Source organism: Canis aureus, chromosome 28 (genome assembly GCF_053574225.1).
Source record: "Canis aureus isolate CA01 chromosome 28, VMU_Caureus_v.1.0, whole genome shotgun sequence".
Classification (NCBI taxonomy): Eukaryota; Metazoa; Chordata; class Mammalia; order Carnivora; family Canidae; genus Canis; species Canis aureus.
Window position 1 is genome coordinate 20,904,177 of NC_135638.1, and position 24,507 is coordinate 20,928,683.

The window sequence follows — 24,507 nt, forward strand, 5'->3', positions numbered from 1 at the left end:
CGGGTGGGCGGTTCTTACTGTTTTTTCTTATAAAAGCTTCCAGATTCCTCGGATCCACCCAGACCTGACACCCTGATCGGGGGTGCGCGGCCCGAGGTCGGCGTCCCTGCCTCCTTCCCCGGAGCCCCGGAGCCCCCTGGCTTCCTGCGCTGCAAGTAGCCCGGGACGCGGAGCCCTTCCCGAAGTTCCCGGGGCCCGCGGGGGAGCGGGTGGCGGGCGGCGGGCTCCCGGCTCCCCGCGCTCCCTCGCCGCAGGTGCGGGCGCCCGCGCGGAGCAGCGGCGCAGCTGGCGCAGGTGGCGCAGGTGGCGCAGGTGGCGCCGGGGCGCGGTCGATGCGGCGCAGCCTGAGGAAGATGCTGAGCCCTGGGAAGCAGGAGGAGCCCCAGGGCGCAGTGTACCGGGGCGTGGAGAACCACACGGACGACTCCATGGACGCGCTGAAGGTACCCTGGGCGGCGGGCTGGGCCGGCGGTGCTTACCTGGGCGCTCCGGAGTTCCTGGGGCTCAGGCCGCCCGCAGCCCCGGGATGCGAGGAGGCCGCCCACAGGGGTGGTGGTGGGGGGGTGAGGGGGTGGGCGCGTTAATGAGGCTCCGCAGCAGCGCCTGCGGTCCGGGGAGACTTACCCCAAAGGGCCGGGCTGGCGGGTTCCTCCAGGGGGCGGGGTGGCAGGAAGGAGGGGAGGCCCTTTGCGGGGTAGGTGGTCTTCGCGAGGCGCCCGGGGCTAGGATGGGCGTCTGTACCCCACGCCCCGGCGTCAGGAGAGGTCAGGGGACTGCGCGCTTGGGGGCTCAGCGAAGCAGTCCCTGGCTTTCTGAGCAGCGCCAGCAGGAGGGAGGGTCTCTCTCTCTCTCTCTCTCTCTCTTTCTCTTTCTCTAATTTTTTTTAAGATTTATTTATTCATGAGAGGCAGAGACACAGGGAGAGGGAGAAGCATGCTCCACGCAGGGAGCCCGACGTGGGACTCGATCCCGGGACTCCAGGATCACGCCCTGGGCTGAAGGCAGGCGCCAAACCGCTGCCCCCCCCCCCCCAAGAGTCTCTTTTTGAATGTTAAAATACCACGTGTCTCTTCTGCAAACTCCCCCCCCCCCCCCCCCATCCCTTTCCAAAGTGGAATCTAGTTAAAGTTCCTCAGGTATTTTCCAGAGCACAGGGAGAGGGGGAGTTTGCACAAATTCACACACGTGACTTATGAAATTGTATTTTAGAGCGCTTTAAAATTCAGCACCTGGAGACATACCTCACTCTTTTTTTGCAGCATTATAGTATTCCCTTGTGTGAACGTATCCTGATTTACTTCACTAGTGCAGCATGAGTGGGCACTTAGGTTGTTTTTGTTTTATTTTGCTATCACACATGTGATTGTGTCTGTGAGCGTGGATACGGCTTATTGTTTTAGTACATTAGTGAAGAGTATGTATGTTAAAGTCTTAGCAGGGCCAAGTGGTATGCCTAGCTTTAATTTTGATGGAAATCATCAGATTGCCCTCTAAATAGGTTGCACAAGTTGACACTGTTGCCATCGTGTGAGTCAGGCATGTGTAGTAAATCACATAAACCGACAAACCAGACTTCCCCTTTTTGCGCATCCAGATTAAACACTGATCTTTTTTTTTTCTCTCCTCCTTAATGTTAGCATATTAACTAGGGTCTTTTGGCTTAATCCGAAGAATTGATGACATGAGTTGATTTCAAGCACTAGGATAGTGTCTTTGGAATTAGTATTACAGATTGGAAGAAAATTTTATATTTCAAAAATCTCATCAGAAATATTTCATTTACCAGTGTGGTTTTGTTTTCAAGAGATACTTGCTGAAGGATTTCTCTAGCACAGAGTCTCTAACTTCATGTTTTTGTCTTCATTTAGTTTTATTGCCTAAGTCAAGTAGAGCCATTTATATTATTTAAGGCTTTTAGAAGCCACAATAGAGCTTGTTAGTTTCAAGGGCTTATGTATTTTATTATCTACAGTAATGTCAGCCCTGAGACCAATTGCAAATCAGTATGTATAATATTGTGGAAAGTTCTGACTCTAAGGATTTACTGATTAAAAAGACACAATAGGGGCAGCATGGGTGGCTCAGCGGTTTAGCACCGCCTTCAGCCCAGGGCCTGATCCTGGAGACCTGGGATCAGGTCCCATGTCGGGCTCCCTGAATGGAACCTTCTGCCTGTATCTCTGCCTCCCTCTCTCTCTCTCTCTCTCTGTGTCTCTCATGAATAAATATACTAAATATACTAAATCTTAAAAAAAAAAAAAAAGACACAGTGTATAGTATTTTCTCCAGCATAGACATACCATCTCAGGAATACTAACAAAAATCAAAGGATGGAAGAAACCTTACAAGATGAGAAAGGTGGGAAAGAACCATCTGACTGGAGCCTTTACCTATTTCCATGGCTTTCTTTCAATAGAGTTAATACATTAGCATTTGACCCTTCATTTGCAGGTCTTTCCCCTAGTTTCCCTCTTTTTTACCCCATTGCTGCTTGTGTGTATTTCATTAAAGCAACTTAGAACAAATGTATTTGACATCTCTGTTTTAAAGTGCTTAGAATGAACTTCTTTAAAAAGTCATGTAGTCTGTTATGTTCTGTATCTGGTCATATAGTTCAGAATCCAAAAGAATCTGAAGTAACCCTGTGACAATAAAAAGCTATATTGAGTGAATATATAATAACTTTGTCTAAATGACATCCTTGGTTACTTCCAGTACTTTCTTTAAGAAGTCTCTTCAAAACCCGACTTATCATATTGTGTACTGAATTCAAACTGTTTAGCACTTCTGATGAACTTATATAAAGTACTTAGATGCTCTTTTGTCATTGTGAATTCAACAGTACCTTATGAGCATCTGAACATAGTACTTGTTCTCAAGAGTGTGTAATGAGATTTGTATTGACAGCACATCAATGAACAGACCTGTAAATTGTTCTCTCTGGCACTGGGGGTGGGCAGTGTAATCCCTTTATTATCACTGGGAGATCATAAAATTCAATACTTCCAAATGATACTTTCTTTGATATAGTGAGACATTGTGAAACAGCTCATTTCTGTAAGAAGCTTATTTTAAATTTATTACTGAATCTGTTTAAGTTTGGAAATGTTTGCATGCTCATTGTTCTATCCTTCACTAAAATTATGTGTTTTGTAGTTGAAAAGTGATACCTGTGTATTTAAAGGAGTCCTAGAAAAGTGATTTCTTTGGTACTATTGTGTGATAACAGAGCAAAAACCAAAATTCACAATTTTAAGGGATTTTGTCTTATTTATTTCAGCCTGGCATTTGTTGAATGAATGCTTTTGTTGTTGAATAAATCTAATATGACACTGACACGTGGTATTTTAACATTCCTGGGGGGGTGGGAGGGGAGAGTGGATAGCCATCTAGACTACTGATAAAGTAAGTTACGTGGCATTGCTTCAGTACGATTCTAGTGCTGCTATATAATGAGACATTGGTTGGGAATTGACTGTCAGCAGGAAGGTCAAAGAGAGGACCATAATTTAGATTCCTGGACTTAATCTTTTACATTCATGAAAATCTTTTTATCTAATCAAACTCTCTCATGCTATGATTTAAGTACATTTTCACCTGGCAAAGAAAATTTCTCTATATTTTCATATACTTATTGTTTCTTAGATCACATCGCTTAGAATTACTTCAACAAGACTTTTCTCAAGGGCTTTATTTCTACAGCATATACAAAGTTTATTATCAGAAAAGCAAGTCATTTATTTAATGCACTTATTAATGTTCAGGCATTTACTTATACCTTCTATATGTCTTGTACTCATTTTGTGTCCTTCAAAAAATGTTTACTTTATCATAAGTGTGATAAATAGTTTTGAATGATGGTAACCTTTTAATAATTAACTTGTATTGTGGTGCCTGGATGGCTCAATTGATTAAGCGTCTGACTCTGGATTTCATCTCAGGTCTTGATCTCAGGGTTGTGAGATTGAGCCCCAAATTGGGCTCCACCCTCAACAGATTATCTCTCTCTCTCTTTCTCTCTCTCCCCTTCTCCCTCTGCCCCTTCCTCCTTTAAAAAATTAACTTGTATTAATAAGTTTTATGTTTGCTTGTTGGAGGTAACAATTTTTTTATATACTTCCAGGTGGTTTTTGATGGAAGTGCATGTCGATATAAAAACTTTATGAAGAAACGAAAGAAATTAAACAAATATGATAATATGAACACATCCCCTTTGCACCATGCTGCAGAAGAAGGTCAAGTGGAGCTGATGGAGATGATCATCAGTGACTCCTCTTTTGAAGGTCACAGGATGTTACAATGAGTGCTGCATAAGTCCATCATCCCATTAGATTCATTGGGAAGAGTGGCATGAAGGAATTCTGAAGGGCAAATTACTTCCAGATTATAAAAGGCCTGAGTACCTCACTCAGGAGTGTGGTTTTCCCTTCAGGCTGGTGCTCCTCAATATTTCCACTGAAATACTACAAAGGGTGGTACAGAGATCTGGGATACTACACAATATGCATACACATACACATACACATATATACACATATACATTTTATGTATTCTTCTTCACTATTTCCATTGAGATAATTTTGCACTTAAATTGCATATCACTGAATAAAATTGAGACTCTAAGAAGATGGAACATCTTCTCCTATCCAGCTTTGTGCACACTTAGCCTTGTTTGAGAAACTCAACTACAGTCACATAAGGAGGGGGAATGCCACAGATTTAAGCAGTGAGATATTGTGATAAGACCTTTATTATCTAAAACTGATTCTATCAATATTGTAGAAGATGGATTATAAATGGAAGCCTAGTTGAAAAGCTCTAGTAGCAAAAAGAAGATGAGAATCCACCAGGGTTTTGGTATTGGAATAGGGAGAAAGGGAGAGAATCAGGAGCTATTTTGCATGTAGTGTGGACAGTGCTTGATAAGAGACTGAATGTGAGGAGTAAGTGGCAAGCAGTTAAAATGACTTTGAGATTCCTAATTTAGGAGATTTGGCTAATAGTATAGCTATCCAGAAAAGAAGGCATATAAAAAGAACAGAAGACAAATGAGAATGACGTGTGAAGAATAATGAGTTTGATTTGGGCATACTAAGTCTTAAAGGTCCAAAGGGCATCTACTTGGAAATACCCAGTAGACTGGTAGCTAGTGTTATAGTAGACTAGAACTCTAGAAGGGGGAAAACTGCTCCCATGGGGCCATTGTTCAAAGAAAGTAGCTGAGGCTGTGGAAGTGCATGAAAATCCTGTAGGAGACCTCGAAATTGATAGCAAAGGTAGCTAAGGGGAGAGCACCGATATTAAGGATCAGATGGCAGAGGAAAAGCCAGCAAGAGGATGGTGAAGAGGATGGTGGATATGAGATTGATGGTAAAGAAGCTGAGGGAAGAGTTATTGGATAGATGCATCATAAAGATAACTGCACCAAAGAGATGCAAGTAGGAAGAAGATCACAGTAACTCTTGTGTTCAAAGGCCTCAGTTACCTTTGTAAAAATGATTTCTGAGAACTGATAGAGATAAAAGTCAAATTCAAGTTATTTAATGAGTGAATGGGCATTTATCATTTTAGGCCCCTGTTTAAGTTTGGTGCTGAATGAATTGCTTGAATGGAGTATCTTGATCAAACATAATGGTCAAAGAGAGAGAGAGGGAGGGAGGGGGGGAATAGAAGGAGGGGGAGTGTATATGTGTGGCTGAGAATGAGGTACTTGGATGAATGAAAGTGGAAAGATAAATTTTGGAAGGGAAAAATGGGAAGTGTGGGTGCAGCATAGTTGCTCATGAGCCCCAAATCATGACGGAAGACTGCTCCCCCTAGATATAATAATATCCTGCCACTAATTAAAATGGTTGATAAAACAGTCAGTCATGTCTAGAAGACACTGTGGTATGAAAGGGCATGTTCTTATGCTGAGCTTCCAGGGTAAATAGTACAATGTGTCATATTATAGAAACAAGTGGCAACGAAGTGTAGCATCAGGGGCACAAGCTCTAATTCCAGTCTTATGTTTTATTCATGGTGTGTCTTTTTTTTCTCATTAATATTTTTTGAACCATTGCTATGGGTCATGCTACTAAGAACTTTGAAGTCATGATTTGATATTCTCCTCCCTGAAATGTTACAAAGTATATATATTTTAAATTTTTTCTTTCCCCCTTCCCTTCCTCCCTCCTTCCTCCCACTTCCTTCCTTCCTGCCAAATTTGAATATGTTAACACTAGGTTAAAAGAGTAAGACACTTTACAGAACTCCATATTGGTTGTGGAACACTGGCAAAATTTTGAACCTCTCTAGGCTTCATCTTTATTTTTCTGAAAAATGGTCATGGTTCCTTGTAGGCTATTGGAGGGTTGAGGGCAATAATGGTTGTATGGAACACAGAGTTTCTGGCATATAGTTACTGTTTTTATATAAGCTCAACATTTTATAACTATCCCCAAATTCATACTGCAGATAAAAACACATAGCAAGAGGAGAATCTATTTCTTGTGGATGCTACAGATAGACCTCTAACTCATTTGACATTCAATGCCATACTTCAGCATACTGTAGGTGTCCATTAGATGTTTTTTGGTAACTGAAGCTATATTTTAATTTTTTAATAAAGGGCCTATGTCAGTAGCACTTGGCAGTGAGTTTTGAGGTGAACAGGCATGCCATATGTATTGAATATAGTTCAAGCAAAACCTAACTCTTATTTCTATGTCTTTTTTTTTTAGTGCTGAATGTGATGGATGATTATGGAAATACCCCTCTGCACTGGGCTGCAGAAAAAAACCAGGTTGAAAGTGTTAAATTTCTTCTTAGCAAAGGAGCTAACCCAAACCTCCGAAACAGCAACATGATGGCACCCCTTCATATAGCTGTGCAGGGCTTGCACAACGAGGTAATAAAGGTAAGGCTGCTGTTCGTGTCCCCTCAGATCATGGGCGGGGACCCAGGTCCACAGTCACTGCTGGAACCATAGTGGTCCATCTAGCCTGCCATTGTGAACAAAATAGAGTAATTATAACATTGGTTTTGCTTTTGACCAGCCGATAATGATTGATGATGATAGTTTTTATCGAAGAGTTATGTATCAGTATTTTTTTTTAAATGCTTTGTATGTTTCAGCTTTTAAATCCTCATTAAAAGAAACAAAACTATGTAGTAAGACTATTATTATGCCTATTTCCTACCTGAGGGAACTGAGGCAGAGAGAGAATGAAATAATTTGCCTAATCTCATATAACTGGTTGAAAGCCAGAATTAGAAATTTTGTCCTCTTTGTGTTTGTGACTTAATGCTTTACCTTTTTTTAACCCGATATAATGATTAAAAGGAAGACAGTGATGAATTCCTCAGCAAAGACAAAAAAACATAATTGTGATTTACTGTTTTTTGTTGGAGTAGATGACATGCCTTAGTGGATGGCATGTCTTAGCAGAAGACATAATGATACTTTTGAGGAATTTCTAATTTTTTTGGTGAGTATTCAGAGTGAGTTTCGTCAAATAGAGAGAAAATACTGGCAAATGCCAAAAGAGTAAGGTTTAGTCCCAGGATTTTAAATTGCATTGCAGAGTCTCACAGACCCGCTTACTTAGATAGCAATGAAGTTTACAAATGGATCACATGCCACATATTTATTTCTGAGAGAGGCAGTTTGGAACTTACTGTGTTTTCCTGAGATAATTACATTGCAGATAATTACTTGAATATTGTGCTAAGCCACATATCTTAATCAGTTCGAATTGCTATAACAAAATACCACAGATTGTGGGCCTTAAACAACAAGCATTTGTTTCTCACAGTTCTGAAGGCAGGGAAGTCCAAGATCAAGGCACTAGCTGACTTGGTGTCTGATGAGGGCCCGCTTCCTGTTTCCATAGATGGCTCTCATCTTACAAAGCAGAAGGGAGAGAGAGATTTCTGGGATTTCTTTTATAAGGGCACTTACATCACATTCTTAATCACCTTCTGAAGGTCACCCCCACCCCAATACCATCACAATGGGGATTAGAATTTCAACATACGAATTTTGGAGGGACAAAAATATCTGGCCCATCACAGCATACCAAAACCTACTTTGTCTATAAATCACCAAAGGAATCCCAAGGGTGTTCTTGAACTCCATGCTCCCATTAGCCCGGATACCTTCCTCTTAGCCCCCTGGGTGATTGGTTCCTTGAAGTCAGGCAAAGAGGGTGTGGGGAGCCTGCTTTCTGCTTTCCTACTGTAACTTGTGTATAGCTCAATAATAATACTTAGCACATGGTATTACAATCCAATGTTCATGTGGTTTTCTCTGGCCCTGGCTGGTTATCCTTGAAGGAAGGGACTGTGTGCAACTCATCTAAATATCTCCAGTCCTCATCACTATGGCTCTTGAATAAATGAAGTTGTAAATGGGCATTTTGCTTAAAGGAGAAGGAATGAGCTTAAGTATCAGTCCTTAAGAAGGTGGTTCAGGATAGCCCCTTGAGGAGGTTTTTGAAGAGGCCTTTGGCAGTAGGCTGTTTTTAAAATGTCTGCATTATTTGTAAGCCAGCTGGTTATTCTATACCATTTACATTGGGCCACTAGTGACTGTGGGGACACCCCTCCTTCTCCTCCCAGAGAGGCCACATATTTCCCCAAGGAACACTTATGCTTCCTCTGAAGGCTCTTTTTAGAAGCTAATACCCATCACCTGAATTAATCTTGATCCTGAAAGTGTGATTTGGGAATTCAAAGGCAGGTAATGGTTTAAAAGCTATTGTTAATTAGAAATCAGAAATCTCAAGACTAACAAATATAGAAAAGTATCACACAAAAATAGAGAAGAAAATTTAGAAATAAGCCCATGACTGATTTATAAACTTAGATGGTAGATATAACAAAAAAGACTTTCCCGGTGACACCAGAATAAAAAAAAAAAAAAGTAGAGTTATAAGAGAATTGAAATTAGTTGTCTCTCTTTTGCTTGGTCTTTCTCACCATAACTTCATCTAAAACTATTTTCAAACCCCTCTACTTCACTGGAGATGAAGAGAATGGAAGGAGGAGAGAATTTTGGAGTGTTTCTCTCTGTGCTTGCAAGCAAATCCTGTGGGGGTGCCTCTCCCAGTTATGTCCATTGGCCTGTACCCCACTGGCCTTTGCTGAATGTAGAATGTTTCTCCATTGTTTACTTGGCCAGCCTTTCCCCCCAAACCTTCTACCATATGCTTATAAAGTAAAAAAATTTTTACTTGCCCATCATCTCAATTTCTTGGGCAGACACCAGTAGTGTGCAGTGTTCCCTGGGAGAAGTTGGCCTAGGGATTAGTGGGTGGCCTTGTTTCTCATAGCCTGTAAGCCTTTAGTGCTTAGGACTTAATGCCTATGTATTCAGTGGTTTAACCGCCCCCCACCCTCCCACCCCCACCCCTGCCCCCTCGCCCAATGAAGTTTCCTGGATTTTTATCAAAGGGACCTCTGGAGGCCACACCTGCAAACTTCCAGACTTGCCTGGTCATGAGTAAATCTGAAATGGGCACAGTTTAGTTGCTCTCTCTGGGATGTCTGCCACATGTAATCTTATCCAGCTTTATGAAAAATTGTGCTTATGGTAGTAAGCAATACCATGCTAATAAGTGCTATAAATCTATGATCTAGGTCCCTGCATCCCTGCCCCTGCCATTGGCCAGCCTGCCTGGTGGCGCGGGCCCGGATTGGCTGGACCGCGAAGGGTGGGGGGGGGGTGCAGGGGAGGAGGGGGCAAGACATGTGAACAAAGCGTGATCAGCGGCTGCTCCGGGCTGCTCAGGAAAAAAAAAAGAAAAAAACTATGATCTATGATTCTAAGAGGGCAAACAGAGAAAAATCTCTTACAGACTCAGTAGGTTATTTTACATGGGAATCTAGAGTTTGTTGAGAACAGAATATGTAAGTGCCTAAAGTTCAGAATGAACCTGTGCTCTCATTTTCTTTCATCTATCAATAATTTCCTATGTATTCTTACATACTAAAATCTGCGTTTAACTTTGTTTCATGAGCAAAGGTAATTAGTAAGCCTAATTCATTTGCGGACATATCAGGGCATATTCTATTAACAAAGGGCTCTGTGCACCTTTTTTTTTTAAGTCAAAGTTTTTAGGAAACAGTTTAATAAATTATTTTTGAGGAATTTAGTTGTAAGCACATATTATAGTTTTATCATAATCTTGCTATAAGAAAAAGACCTCTAGTAGTCCAAATCAAACGTTCTGTCTTGGGAGAGACATTTATATGAGATAATTATCATTAGATTTATTTTTTTTTAATTTTTTATTTATTTATGATAGTCACAGAGAGAGAGAGAGAGAGAGAGAGAGACAGGCAGAGGGAGAAGCAGGCTCCATGCACCGGGAGCCCGATGTGGGATTCGATCCCGGGGTCTCCGGGATCATGCCCTGGGCCAAAGGCAGGCGCCAAACTGCTGTGCCACCCAGGGATCCCCTATCATTAGATTTAATATAAAATGAAGACTGGTTAAAGATTTATATATAGATTCTTAGCCATGATCAGCTGGAAGTCAACCAGGTGTGAGAGGGTTCTTGAGTACACCATGAAGGTTCACAAATGAGTTGTGTCTTTCCACAATGTCCACCTTATTTAATCATAAAGCAGACTTCATCACAATTACAAAGCAGGTTTGGGATTTCAAACTCAGTGACATTTCACCATGTGATTAACCTTGGCTTCTTACACAGCACACAGCAGAACATAAGACAAGCTGCACAACAAACAAAATAACAGAGGGTGTAGGAAGTTAACGAACCAACAGTGAAGTCACTTTGTGGGTTCACAGTTGAGATGTGGCCTCAGTCCAGTTTGGGTCAGCTCTTACCACTTACTGCTCCTATGTTCAAGCAGTGAAGGACCTCAATTCTGTTTGGAGATCTACTGGGTAGGGCCTCCAACGGCAGCTGGCTGTCTTAAGTAGTCAAACATAGAGCAGTCATGTTTGAAGAGTCTGACAGTTTGCTATAAAACTCCTCCTCTTTTTAAAGGGATTTAATCAGTCTTGGGCTTCTGCAGACCTCCTCTGGTTCTCCTTGCTATCAGTTCTGGGGTGTCAGCTGATGCTGGTCCCAGCAAGATCTTCTAGCTGCAGTACCTTAACTGCTGGCATCGTTGCTTGACACAGGCCCCTGCTTGACATGAGAGACTCCATTTTGCTCTCTACAGAGGGTAACAGATCATCAGATAAATTCCATCAGAAAAATTGCTTAACCATTTTATCAGAAATGTTATTACATCATAGAAAAGGTTTCTGTTCCAGACTAAGTTTGAATTAATTAAGTCATACCAGTGTTACATGAACTCTCTTTTCTCTGATGAAAATAGAGTTTTTAATTGACATTTCCCAGAATACTTAGAATAAAAGTACAGGAAAAAGACTGGAGGAGAGAAAGTAGCCCTTCCCTTCCCCTCTCTATTTCCCTTCCCCCTCTCTCCTTCCCTCTCTCCTATCACTTCCTTCTCTGTCTCTCCCTTCTTCCCCTCTCTTCTTTCTCCACACTCACATTCCAAATGGCTCCACAAGTTTATTTTCTTGAAGCTTTTAGTTAACATAGTTCATTTAATACAAGTGAGAATTAAGTGAGCTGTTTACTTGTATCCACATGTGTTACTCTACTTCCAGTTTCACAACTCCATATTGCCTTAATTGATGTGATATAGAAATTTCCTTCCTTCCTTCCTTCCTTCCTTCCTTCCTTCCTCCCTCCCTCCCTCCCTCCCTCCCTCCCTCCCTCCCTCCTTCTCCAGTCTTTGGAGAGAGAGAGAGCAAGATCACGTGTATGCATGTGAGGGGTGGGGAGAGAGAATATTAAGCTCCATGCCCACCACAGAGCCTGATACATGGCTTGATCTCATGACCTTGAGGTCATGACTTGACCCCAAATCAAGAGTCAGTAGTTTAACCAACTGAGCCACCCAGGTGCCCTGAAATCAACATTATTTCATCTTTTTGGGAAATTAATGTAGTACCAACTATGTACAAGGTTTGTGCCAGATTCTGTGGGAGAGGGATGAAAAAAGATGAATAAGGACATGGTCCCTAGCATTCAGGAGCTTATAATCAAATGGAACACAAATATTCTGTTTGGAAACTTGAAAGCTAACTGTTTGACCATTATTCCCCTCTTTTGCGTAGGTCTTGACTGAGCACAACAGTACAGATATTAATTTGGAAGGAGAAAATGGAAACACAGCTGTGATAATCGCATGCTTGAAAGATAACAGTGAAGCACTGCAAATCTTGGTTTGTATTTTTACCACCCCCCCATTTTCTTTCCTTTCATTAGAATAACATGAATCATTGTTATTTATAATAACTCTCAGTTTCTCTTCTTAGCAAAATATAAAATACAGAAAATGCCAGAAAAAATAGTTCTGTGTCGCTTCTGTATTTGTACACACTCTTTAAATCCTAAATTGAGGGATCCCTGGGTGGCGCAGCGGTTTAGCGCCTGCCTTTGGCCCAGGGCACGATCCTGGAGACCCGGGATCGAATCCCACGTCGGGCTCCTGGTGCATGGAGCCTGCTTCTCCCTCTGCCTGTGTCTCTGCCTCTCTCTCTCTCTCTGTGTGTGTGACTATCATAAATAAATAAAATAAATAAATAAAAATAAATAAATCCTAAATTGATCTGAGGCTGCTTATAGAACACTAATAGGAAAACATTAAAGAAAATGTGAAGAGATCCAAGTGAAAAGAAAGTATAGACAGCAAAAATGAAGATGAACCTGGTGGTCAGGCTAGACTACAAGATACAAACCAAGATTTGTTAGTAAAAGTGGACCATACTTTTGACTTTGAGCTTCTGAATAGTCTAAGAGACATACATAATCAGCTGTAAACTTACTGTTGGGCTCATGATATAAAAGTGAAGAGAAACAGCCATTCATTTTCCCAGGAAGTTGCTGCCATGGATTCTCAGAAAGGGAGCCCTGTGTAACATAATGACCAAGGTCCTTGGCTGCAGCCCTAAAAGTAGAGCCAGCCCTCTCTCTGGTGAGATTTCCTGGGGTGGTCCACTGAAACCCTGGAGATGCCCATCTAAAATGACTGACTCCCACCCTACATAGTATCCCTCTGTGGTACTAGAATTCCAGAAAATAGCTTTCTTTCAACTATCCCTTAATCACTTGTATGTTATTCAGGCCAGGGTATATATTTTTGCCACTTGATTTTTTTTTTTTCTTCTCGATTATCCCAGAGAGTAGGAAAATGAAATAAAATAATTTTAGAACATCTTCCTGAATATTTAACTTTACAGGGCAACTCAGGTGGCTCAGTGGTTTAGCGCCTGCCTTCGGCCCAGGGTGTGATCCTGGAGACCCCGGATCAAGTCCCACGTCATGCAGTCCCTGCATGGAGCCTGCTTTTCCCTCTGCCTGTGTCTCTGCCTCTCTGTCTCTCTCTCTGGTCTCTCGTGAATAAATAGAATCTTAAAAATAAATAAATAAATTTACAAATATGTTCTAACATGTTAATTAGGTGTTTTGGAGAAAAAAATACATATTCCTATAAACTGTCATGATTGGACCAAAAAGAGGATAAATATAAATTAATTAACACTCAAGCCAAGAACTTAGAAAAAGAGCCTTAAATTAAAGACAAATTCTAATAAAGAAACAAAAGAAAATTCTAATAAAGGAATCGTAAAGTTGAAAACAAAGTGATTTTTGGAATTATTTGATAAGTTGTTTCTTTGAAAAAGATGATAAAATCAATCTGGTATGAGGCAAGTCTAAATAAAACAAAAAGATAAAGTGCAAATCACAGAGGACTTTGGATATGATGGGGGATTTTAAGGTAACAAAAGATCAGTGTGCATAATCCTATTCAAAAAAAAATGGAAAATCTTTTTTAAATGGATAAATAGCTGAAAATAATTGAAATTTGGAAATTAAAAAGACTTTTAGAGAGCCATAAAAATTATTAAGAAATGCATTATTCTCTGGAGCCAGCTAGTTTTACAAGCTTTTTTTTTTTTTAATTTTTATTTATTTATTTATTTATTTATTTATTTATTTATTTATGATAGTCACAGAGAGAGAGAGAGAGGCAGAGACATAGGCAGAGGGAGAAGCAGGCTCCATGCACCAGAAGCCCAACGTGGGATTCGATCCCGGATCTCCAGGATCATGCCCTGGGCCAAAGGCAGGCGCCAAACCACTGCGCCACCCAGGGATCCCTTTACAAGCTTTTATAGATTTTACAAGTTCTTTCAAACTTTCAAGGAGAAAGTTTCCATTTTAGGTAACTTTTATAGCACAGGAAAAGAGTGAAAATATGCAGATTAATTTTAAGGAGAAAATGAAATAATTCCAAAATTTGACAGTTTTCCTCAAAAGAAAAATTGTTATACCAGTTTTACATATAAATAAACATAGATGTAAAATCTTAAAAATACTATCAAAATTGATTGAAATAATTGAAAGAGTAACACACAGTGCCACATTGGCCTTATCTAGGGAATGTACAGATAGTTCAGTATCACAGTATAGCATATCAATTGACCTGATATGCTACAGAGGGTAACAGATCATAGACCAAGTATATGATTATATCCAATTATTTATCTTTAAATGGATAAAAACTTAAGGTATTATTATAAATCTGTGAAGAAAAGGCAGTGTTCTACAGAAAATTGGCCAGGGACACCTTGCCGATATTCAAGGTTAGAGAAATTTTGACAAACCAAAGAAATTCATTCACTGTGGGTGTGAATACTTTTTGATTCACCATTCCCAATTTTTGGAATACATTCCAAGAAGATAATTAAAGCTATTACTGATATTAATGCTAGTTGTACATCTATTAGAAGGAGAAAACTGAAAAAAAAAATAGAAGTTCAGTAATAGGGTTTTATTGTATAAAGTTTTATGTGTCCAAAAGTAGAGTATGTACTTAATAAAATCATCTTTTTAAAGACTGTCATTAAGTAAAAACTTTTTGAATAATGATGATCACACAGTATATACATAATTACTTTTGCAAAGAAATAAGACAGAAATATTGTCTCCTAAAATGTAAACCAACACTGTCCCTGCAAGGTGAGATTATAGGTAGTATTTGCTTCTTCACAGTTTTCTGCTTTTTCAAATGCTTTCCTTTTGTGAAAATAAAAGGCACTTAAAACTGAAGTTCAATGATGTGTAAAAAGTGATAGTTGAAAATATAAACTCAGAGATCAGGGTCTTTAGATTCAGTTCTTCTGAATAGTAGAGGATTTCCATTAACAGAAATACCTGGTTTTCATAGTTAACAAGAGTGCTGGTTTTACCATTTATTAATTTTACATAAATGAGAAGAAAAGAATCTGGGAAATATCCTTTATATAAGGAATTTGAGCGTACTTATAGGAGAAGTCATGATAATGTTTTTAAAACATTTCATTAATTCTATTGAAAAATGTGTTGACTTTAGTTGAAGTCAACTAGATTGATATTTTTATGTCTACATTGTTACTTTATCTTTGGAAAATATAAAGTGGCTCTAGTTCATAATCCTAGCCCACTTTCAAAATTACCTTCTTGCCTAGATTTCATATACTATGCAGCTTTTCTATGTAGTGTTTCCTAGGCACAGAATCATGAAATGGCCTGGGAGAGGTATTTAATTCTTTATTTATCCTTGTGATTTGGGGTTTAACTTGTGTCAGTTGACTTTTTTTTTTTTTTTGGTACTTTCTTTTCCTCCAGTTAAATAAAGGAGCTAAACCATGTAAATCAAATAAATGGGGATGTTTCCCTATTCACCAGGCTGCGTTCTCAGGTGCCAAAAAATGCATGGAAATAATATTGAAGTTTGGTGAGTAGGGGCCTTCATACATTATATTCTACAAAGAAGCCAATTCTGGTAGATGCTTATATTAATTTGAAAAATATTTAATAGAGTTTATACACAGGGTTTTATATGAGTCTAAATATCCTTTCTTTTTAAAAAATTCCTTTTATTTATTTATAATGTTTGTCCTCTCGAATTCTATTTTCCTCTAAAGGTGAAGAACATGGATATAGCAGACAGTCTCACATTAACTTTGTGAATAATGGGAAATCTAGCCCTCTTCATATGGCTGTTCAAAGTGGTGACTTGGAAATGATTAAAATGTGCTTGGACAATGGTGCACACTTGGAACTGATGGAAGTAATTGTTCATGTTGTACATGCTGCTTTTATTTAGGGTTGTTATAAATTAGTTTCCAAAATGCTTTATAGCTCTTTTACAGTTAATTTAGATTGAAGGAGGTATTATTTTTTGCTGTTCATGTAGAAGCAGAATAAGAGAATATCCTACCTAGATTTCAACCTAGCCAAAGAATTTTGAGAGCTATCTGGAACAATTGCAAACACCAATACAGTACAGGTAACGATACTGATATTGATAGTAGAGGTACTGTCAGAGCTGTCAAGAGCTATCAGATTGCAAGGAAGCAAAATTGCTAGCTCTGATTCTTATATTAATGCTTGATTTTGTTGACTTTGGAAGAAAAAAACTCACAGCTGAATTTAGATTATAGCTAAATTTGGACTTAAATATTGATTCTGATATTAAAACTCTTTACAGAATGGGAAGTGTACACCCCTTCATTTTGCTGCCACCCAGGGAGCCACTGAAATTGTTAAATTGATGATATCCTCCTATTCCGGTAGCAGTGATATTGTCAATGCAGTGGATGGAAATCAGGAGACACTCCTTCACAGGCAAGTTTCTTACCTATCATTGTGTATACACATTTTTAGTTCCATGTGTTAAATTATACCCTGCAAGGAAAAGTTAGCACTTATAGGAGCAGAGATTCTATAGTTCAAAAGAAAAGAACAGAGATAAAGATCCTATGTTTCAACTAGAATCTCTATATTCCTCTGAAATTAGAGTGTTAAATAGATTTTCTTAGAATAAAATCTCCAGTGGCATGTTCTGGATCATTTCTTATGCCAGTGGATATAGGGTCAAGATTAATTTCCTATATGCTCAGGAGGTTAACATATATGTGTTTCTAAGCCTTTTCTGATTTGTTTCAATTCCTTATGCGTGTCTTCTCCTCATTTTTAGTAGAGATAATGGAGTAGAAACATCTGGATGTTCCACTTTTCCCACCCCATGCCCCTTCCCTCTCTGTGTCTCCCCCTCTCTCACTCACAAATTGGCATTTGTGAATGAAAGATTGGTGATATGAAAATGGCTATTAAATCAGAACAAAAACAATGGACCTCCAGACTGGAGATTCTCAAACACCTGCATATTAGAACCATGGGGGGAGCTTATAAAAACCCCAATGCCAGTTCATAACCCAGATTACATCAGCTTCTTTGGGATGGTCTCAGGAACTTTTTACAACTCTGTAAACTATTTCCAGGTTTTAGCCAATTCAAGAACCCGGTGATCTGGATATAGTTAAAATGCATCCATTTAGATCACAGCTTTAATATATAAATATGTATAAGAAGGAATTATTTTAGAAAAATAGATCTATTCATCTGACCTATAAGTGTCCTCAGCCTGCTGACTACTCTAATTGGACATACTCAACTTGAATTGGCTGTAGATTTTTTGGACCAGTTTAGTCCAATTCTGATTAACCTAATACTGACCTACAAACCTGGAATGTCTAATAACTAGTGACATTTGGAGTTTACCTTGAGCTTCAAAGGGAAGTTTGCTCTTTGGGCTAGAATTCTTTTTGTTACCATAATGCAAAGATCCCAGTACATTGTTCTGGCTGAAACAGTAAGCTTTGGAGTAAGGGGAATGGGGTATCAGCCTTGACTGGCTGTGTCACATTTGGCAGGTCATTAACCTCTGTGAGACTCAGTGTTGAGATTTACTGATAATTTGCATATTTAATGAACTCTCAGGTAGTCCAGTGCTGCTGGTGCACCACACTGAGTAGCAAAGCTCTAGAGTGAGGAGATAGAACAAGTCAAATGGGGCCCTGATGTTATTATTTCATTTCCTACAATTGCTAAACATATTTAATAGAATTTAAACGTAATGCAAACTCTTGCGAATTTGGGGTGAAAATTGACAGGCTGATTCTGAAATTTATATACCAAAGGCTAAGAATAGCTGAGATAATCTTAAATAGGAACAAAGAAAGAAGATTTGCAGTAGGAAACAAAGTTTTCAATCATTTGTGTTAACTTTTGTTTACGGAAGTGCTTTAATATGGATTGAAAGTTGTTACTTGCTTTATTACTATCCTTATGGACTGGCTGTGAGATAATACCAAAGGACTTCATTTCTACCCATAATTTGTTTTTGGCTTCATCAAACCTTAGGAAACCTAATGCTGCCTAGTGAACTTTTGGCAAAGAGAGGGTATTTTGAACACTGCAGATGAATTTTAGGTGCACCTTGCTTGCAACTACTTTTACTCCCCATGGTCACAGTGATAACAACCAGTTTTTTTGTCTTTTGTTTTAAGCTCTTTGGACAGATGTTATTACTCACTTCACATCTTTATGATGATTTTATAAGGAGAAAATCATTTTACCAAAAGATGAGGAAAATCTTGTGATGTATTTGAACTTCTTCTATTACTGTTACTTTGAAAATATTATCCTCATCACAATCAATTATAAATTTTGAAAGGTTATTTGATTGCCTAGCATTTTATCATGTTGTTAAACAGTTATTTAAATTGACTTTTTTGAGCGCAGTATAGTAGCTTTATTTTGTATATTTATATCAGCAGTACCTTAACATGCATGTCACTTTCTTTTTACAGAGCCTCACTATTTGATCACCATGAACTAGCAGACTACTTAATTTCTGTGGTAACTATTCCATGGACAGTTTTTTATTTTATTACTATTTACAGTTGAAAAATCATATAATTACATAATACAGCTTTTCAAAAGCCAAATTTTAATTTGATGCTTCTCAGCAAAAAAGTTTACAAAAAGATGACTGACACATTTACAAATAGACTATATTGTATATGAATACATACTGGCCAAATGTCATTGCCATGAAGTTGGTCAGAAGTACTGACATGTACTTTTGATACCTGGATCCATGTTTTTAGTATTGGGAGTTGGTGCATTCATGGCAAGGGCAGTTCTGTGAACCAATCCTAAAAGAGGGTTAGGCTTCGCAACTCTGCTGACTCTTCAATGCATGAGAAGCTTTGAGGTGGAAGCGGGACAGGTAGCATGTGTCGCCTCCACCATTCACTGTAAACTTCTACCCAGCTGCCTCCATACCACCTTTCAAACAATGAAAAACTGAGATATTAAAAGTATTGTCCAAAAGTCTGTGACAAGTGAAAGCACATGATCTTTTTCATTTTAAGAAGTGTACTCAGTTGGCTTTTGAGTTAAATTTTAACAAGTCATTTACACAGATGAATATATGATGTATTTATTTAAGCCCCACTGTATCAGCAATGAATGTAATTCCATTTGTAGTGTTTATCGTGGGTTGTTAATAGCAACTATTGAAACTGGATATTTACATAGAGGAATGCTGGAAGGATTCATTATATGCCATAGTTTTGTCATGCATGGTTTCCGACAAATGCAGCCGTGTCTTCACCTGGCAAGAGAACTGTAGCAGAACCTTACTAACCAGCAAGACTCTCAGAGGGGATGCTAGTGCTATCCTTGTCTGTATTCACTGGGTCCCCAGAGAACAGGGAAATATCCATAGTTGGAGTTTAAGTTATTTTTATTACTCTATCCCCCCAAAAAAATTCTTTCCATGAACTTTTTAAAGCCTTTGTTTCTGGTCATGTAAAATATTATAACCATAACACATCACGATATATACTGACTTAGTCATTTAAGATATACATGATTTTTAAATATAGATTTTCTTAAATATTTGGCTATAATTTTAGGATCTGAATTAGTGCAGTTCATCTATTTCAGATGAAGTAGATTTTTAAAAAGTGAACAACAGGTTGAGCACTGGGTGTTATGCTATATGTTGGCAAATTGAACTCCAATAAAAAAAAATATATATATATATAAAAAGTGAACAACTTGTGAATGTTTTAAAAATCGCATATGCAATAAATTTGGAAGATTTTCTTTTATCATAGCTATTTAAAAGTGTTTCCTCACACTGAGAACTAACCTATTGCTATAGGTCAGAGGATTTTATTTTTATGATTTAGGTAGTAACATTGATCTATTGCCAGATGTCAATCAAAAAGTTGACACGTGATGATAATTTTTGTTGTTGGAAATGTAAAAGAATGCCTTGATCTCCAATGTTACAATATATGAATTACAGGGAAATTCCAAGTATTCCAAGTTCTATAGTTAGTCATATGCTTGAGTGCTAGCCATATTATGGATACCCTATTCTAAAAACTTAACATTATTTGCAGATTACAATGTAAGCTTATTTGTTCATAAGCTCCTCATTGAATAATGTGTTTTATTTTAGGGAGCAGATATTAATAGCACTGATTCGGAAGGACGTTCTCCACTTATATTAGCAACTGCTTCTGCATCTTGGAATATTGTAAATTTGCTACTCTCTAAAGGTACTGTAAGGGGCCAAGCCAAGCTTTTAGAACTATGACTCAATTTGATATTTAACATTTATTGACCATTTATTGTGCACCAGGCTTTGGGCCAGGTGCTGTGAATACAAAGATAAATAGAATACTTTCCCTGTCTAGAAAATTTTTCAGTCCAGTAAGGGTGTGATACTTAAAAAAATAATTTCAGAGCAATAATAGACAACATTTATAAAGCAAGTATTATATTGCAGGCAAGACGCTGAACATTTTATCTATATTCTCTCAATGATTAATTCTCTGATGTAGGAACTATAACTATCCCCATTGTGGGCACTAACCCTATGTGAAGATTACAAAGAAGAGAGCTACTGTCCCTTCTTTTTTCTTGATATCTAATCTCTCCATCTTTATATTTTATGCTTTAAAAGGTACAATCTCATATATTAATGTAACAATATATTCTCTACTTCCCCTACACACATATACACACTGTAAGATAAACCCATTTTAAATAATTTTCTTGTCAAATTACCTAGAAAACCTTCCAATCATCCTGAAAATTTTCTTGTCTAAATAAAGTTTCCTGTAAGTTCATGGTTGACAAAATTTTAAGTAAAAAATTTATTTTCTTAAATTGAAAATCCACTATAGATCATGCAATAAATAAATAAGTAGAAGTTATTTTTATATTGTATTTTTTAGGTGCTCGTGTAGACATAAAAGATAATCTTGGACGTAACTTTTTGCATTTGACTGTACAGCAACCTTATGGATTAAAAAATCTGCGACCTGAGTTTATGCAGGTAATATATGTATATGTGGATTTCGACAAACTGAGTTGGGTTCCACAGAGAGTACACTGATTTTGCTTAATATGATTTTTATTATTATGATGGCTAATTCTGAAATTTAAAAATTGGTTTAAAATAAAGATGCATTATTTGAATATTTACAACACAGTAGTGATGATATGATTATGATATGTTATGATATGTTATGATAAGGTAATACATTTCATTGGGATTGAATTTTCCAAATTACAGAGGGTTCCCATATAGCCCCATCTATAATGAGTCAGCTTTCCATCACTTTTTTAACCATTACAAATTGCATATCAGTAGAAGAGCTAGGTGCATGAGTGAATTAGCAATATTTTATCATCAATTAAGAAAAATTATTCAACATATTTGACTTGACAGGTTGAAATGTTATCTCCATATTTGTATATTCACCAGCTCATACTTACTGAGTGACTCTGAGGTTTATCATATTTTTGTAATAAATAGATATTAGTATTGTCAGTCTTTAATAAAGAATAAAAATACTTTTATTAGAATATTTTAAACAAAAATAAAAATTAAATGCTCATTTGCTATTCACTTTGCTTTTATATTCATATAAAAATAAAGTAAATATAATTTGAACATCTCATTCCTTTTGCCTAACAGAACACATTAGCATTAAGCTCTTAAGTGTTATTTTGGGGAAAAATGTAAAAGGAGGGCTGAAGGGGGTGGCCTGTAGCAAAATATGTTTAGAAAATGCTCAGTTGAACATAATAAGTACATTTCTTATTCTTAGGATCTCTCAGAGCCCTTAATACAGTAATGCACATTTTAGGGAGACAGAGCATATACCATCATCCATGTTTATTTCACTCTAGTACCTTTATTTATATTTTTGCCCTCAAGGTATACATATTGACCCTTATTGGGAAATACTGTCCTACAGAATAGTTTGAAAAATACTATATTCACATGAGAATTGAACTACATTTAGAATATTGATTTTTTTCCCTAGATGCAACATATTAAAAATCTGGTAATGGATGAAGATGATGACGGGTGTACTCCTCTACATTATGCATGTAGACATGGGATTCCTGTCTCTGTAAATAACCTACTTGACTTTAATGTGTCCCTTCGTTCTAAAAGCAAAGATAAGAAATCACCCTTACATTTTGCAGCCAGGTAAGAGTCAGTTTATGCAACTTACAAGCATGTCTTCTTTCTGTTTAATATTTGCTTTGAAATCATGAAACCTAATTTTTACAAGTTATGGGCGAATCAACACCTGTCAGAGGCTTTTACAAGACATGAGTGATACGAGGCTTTTGAATGAAGGTGACCTTCATGGAATGACACCGCTCCACCTGGCTGCAAAAAATGGACATGATAAAGTAGTTCAACTTCTTCTGAAAAAAGGTGCATTATTTCTCAGGTAAGAATATGTGATCAGAATATTTACATATTTTTAATCAGCCATTTTCTGGCTGTTTTTCTGTTGTATTTTTAATTATGATAGCTAACTTTCTATCTCACTAAGTACTTTTTATCCACCTTATTTAATCCTCAAAGCATATATGACTTCTCAAATATTTAAAGGGATGTCAGTATATTTCTAATTGACAGATAAAGATGTCACGATTTATAAAGGTGAAGACTTCATTCGAAATCACAGAGTAAGTGGCTTTGTGCAAAGTAGTTCTCACAACCTTTGAAATATAGTTCTTCATATTTTGCTTCATCATGCTACCATCATTTTATGCAGATGCATGTACACAAACACTCCATACAAATTCAAAGACCTTTCATTCAGTCTGACGATGATGGACATGAAAAGTTCCCTTTATGCTACAACACCAAACATGAAGAATTCCTAAATTTCGCTATACTCAAAGAAGTCTAACACAAGGAGCAAAGACAAATTAAAATAATTAAGCATTTTAAAAAGGTAGCATAATTAAGTGACCTCTTTGTAAAAAGAAAAATGTTAGAGAGATTAGGTGAGCTATCTTCTAATTTTGAAGCAAAGAGCTCATTAGGCTGATGTTCAGGAGCACATTTCTTTATCAGAGCACCAATCATGCAAAGTAGAATTGCAGCTGCAAAAGGAATGCTTTGATCATTTGCTTCCTGCCACCAAGGAAACACCAGGGAGCCACATGTAAAGGGGACCCCAAATGGATCCAGGCCAGAGACTTGTTGCTTAATTACATCATGATAACTGAAATGACAAGGTGGCCTTTATACCCTAAAATAGTTGCTCACTGGCACTGAAATTGTACCAGGATCTCCAGCTTTTTTCTTTTTTCTTTTTTCTATCTCTAATTTGGAAAAATGACAAGCCTTCATTGTATTTATATCTTGAATTTCTGTGAGAAAGGACAAACATTTTCCAAAGGGATTAAGAAAGCATCTTTGAGAGCACAGGAGGAATGATATCTTCAGACCTGAACAATTAGAAAAATAAGTAGCATTAAGCTAAGCATCTTAAGACCAAGTGTTGTAAGATATTATTATTATTATTAATTATTATCATCAGCAATACCTAGTGGACATGAAGACTAATACTACCATCATGGACATTTTTTTTTAAGATTTTATTTTTGAGTAGCATCTACACTCACTGTGGGGCTCAAATTTACAATCCCAAGATCAAGAGTCATGTACTCTACTGACTGAGCCAGCCAGGCACCCACCATCATGGAAAGTTTTTGATACAATATTTAATGGAAGAATAAAACAAGATTTAAAATAATGTGGATAAGTACATTACAGCCTTGAAAAAAATACATATGACACAGACATGCTAACTGTAGTTGTATTCGTCCCTAGATGTTTGAAAATGTTTATATACTTTTATATGTTAATCTGCTAAATTAAAATATACATGTGAATCACATTACAGAAAGGTTATTTAAAACCGTTGGGCTTGAAATGAGCTTATTTATAAGAAATATGTGATATTAAGTTGCTAGAACTCAGATATGTTTGTTTTTTGTAGTCATCTGACTCACCTTTCAGATGAATAGCATCCCTTCCCATGATTTATCTGTGTGAAGTGAATGCACAGTCTTTTCTTAACTCTCTAACAGTGACCACAATGGCTGGACTGCTTTGCATCATGCTTCCTTAGGCGGGTACACTCAGACCATGAAGGTCATTCTTGACACTAACTTGAAGTGCACAGATCTGCTAGATGAAGAAGGGGTATGTACCGTGTTCCTCATACCTACCCAGTGTCTTGGC

General features: G+C 37.8%; 1 protein-coding gene across 1 annotated transcript in view; it reads left to right on the forward strand.

Annotated features, from left to right (window-relative positions):
- The first annotated feature begins 300 nt into the window (after window positions 1–300).
- The window catches only part of TRPA1 (transient receptor potential cation channel subfamily A member 1), a 49,187-nt gene continuing 24,980 nt past the window's right edge, over window positions 301–24,507 (forward strand). Inside the window, exons 1-13 of the mRNA XM_077876581.1 lie at window positions 301–443; window positions 4,124–4,283; window positions 6,723–6,898; window positions 12,146–12,253; window positions 15,702–15,810; window positions 16,001–16,146; window positions 16,567–16,703; window positions 18,731–18,779; window positions 20,398–20,497; window positions 21,179–21,279; window positions 22,277–22,446; window positions 22,532–22,696; window positions 24,354–24,468. Of these exons, the coding sequence (XP_077732707.1) occupies window positions 333–443; window positions 4,124–4,283; window positions 6,723–6,898; window positions 12,146–12,253; window positions 15,702–15,810; window positions 16,001–16,146; window positions 16,567–16,703; window positions 18,731–18,779; window positions 20,398–20,497; window positions 21,179–21,279; window positions 22,277–22,446; window positions 22,532–22,696; window positions 24,354–24,468 (1,647 nt within the window). The 5' untranslated portion in view covers window positions 301–332. The remainder of the gene's footprint in view (window positions 444–4,123; window positions 4,284–6,722; window positions 6,899–12,145; window positions 12,254–15,701; window positions 15,811–16,000; window positions 16,147–16,566; window positions 16,704–18,730; window positions 18,780–20,397; window positions 20,498–21,178; window positions 21,280–22,276; window positions 22,447–22,531; window positions 22,697–24,353; window positions 24,469–24,507) is intronic.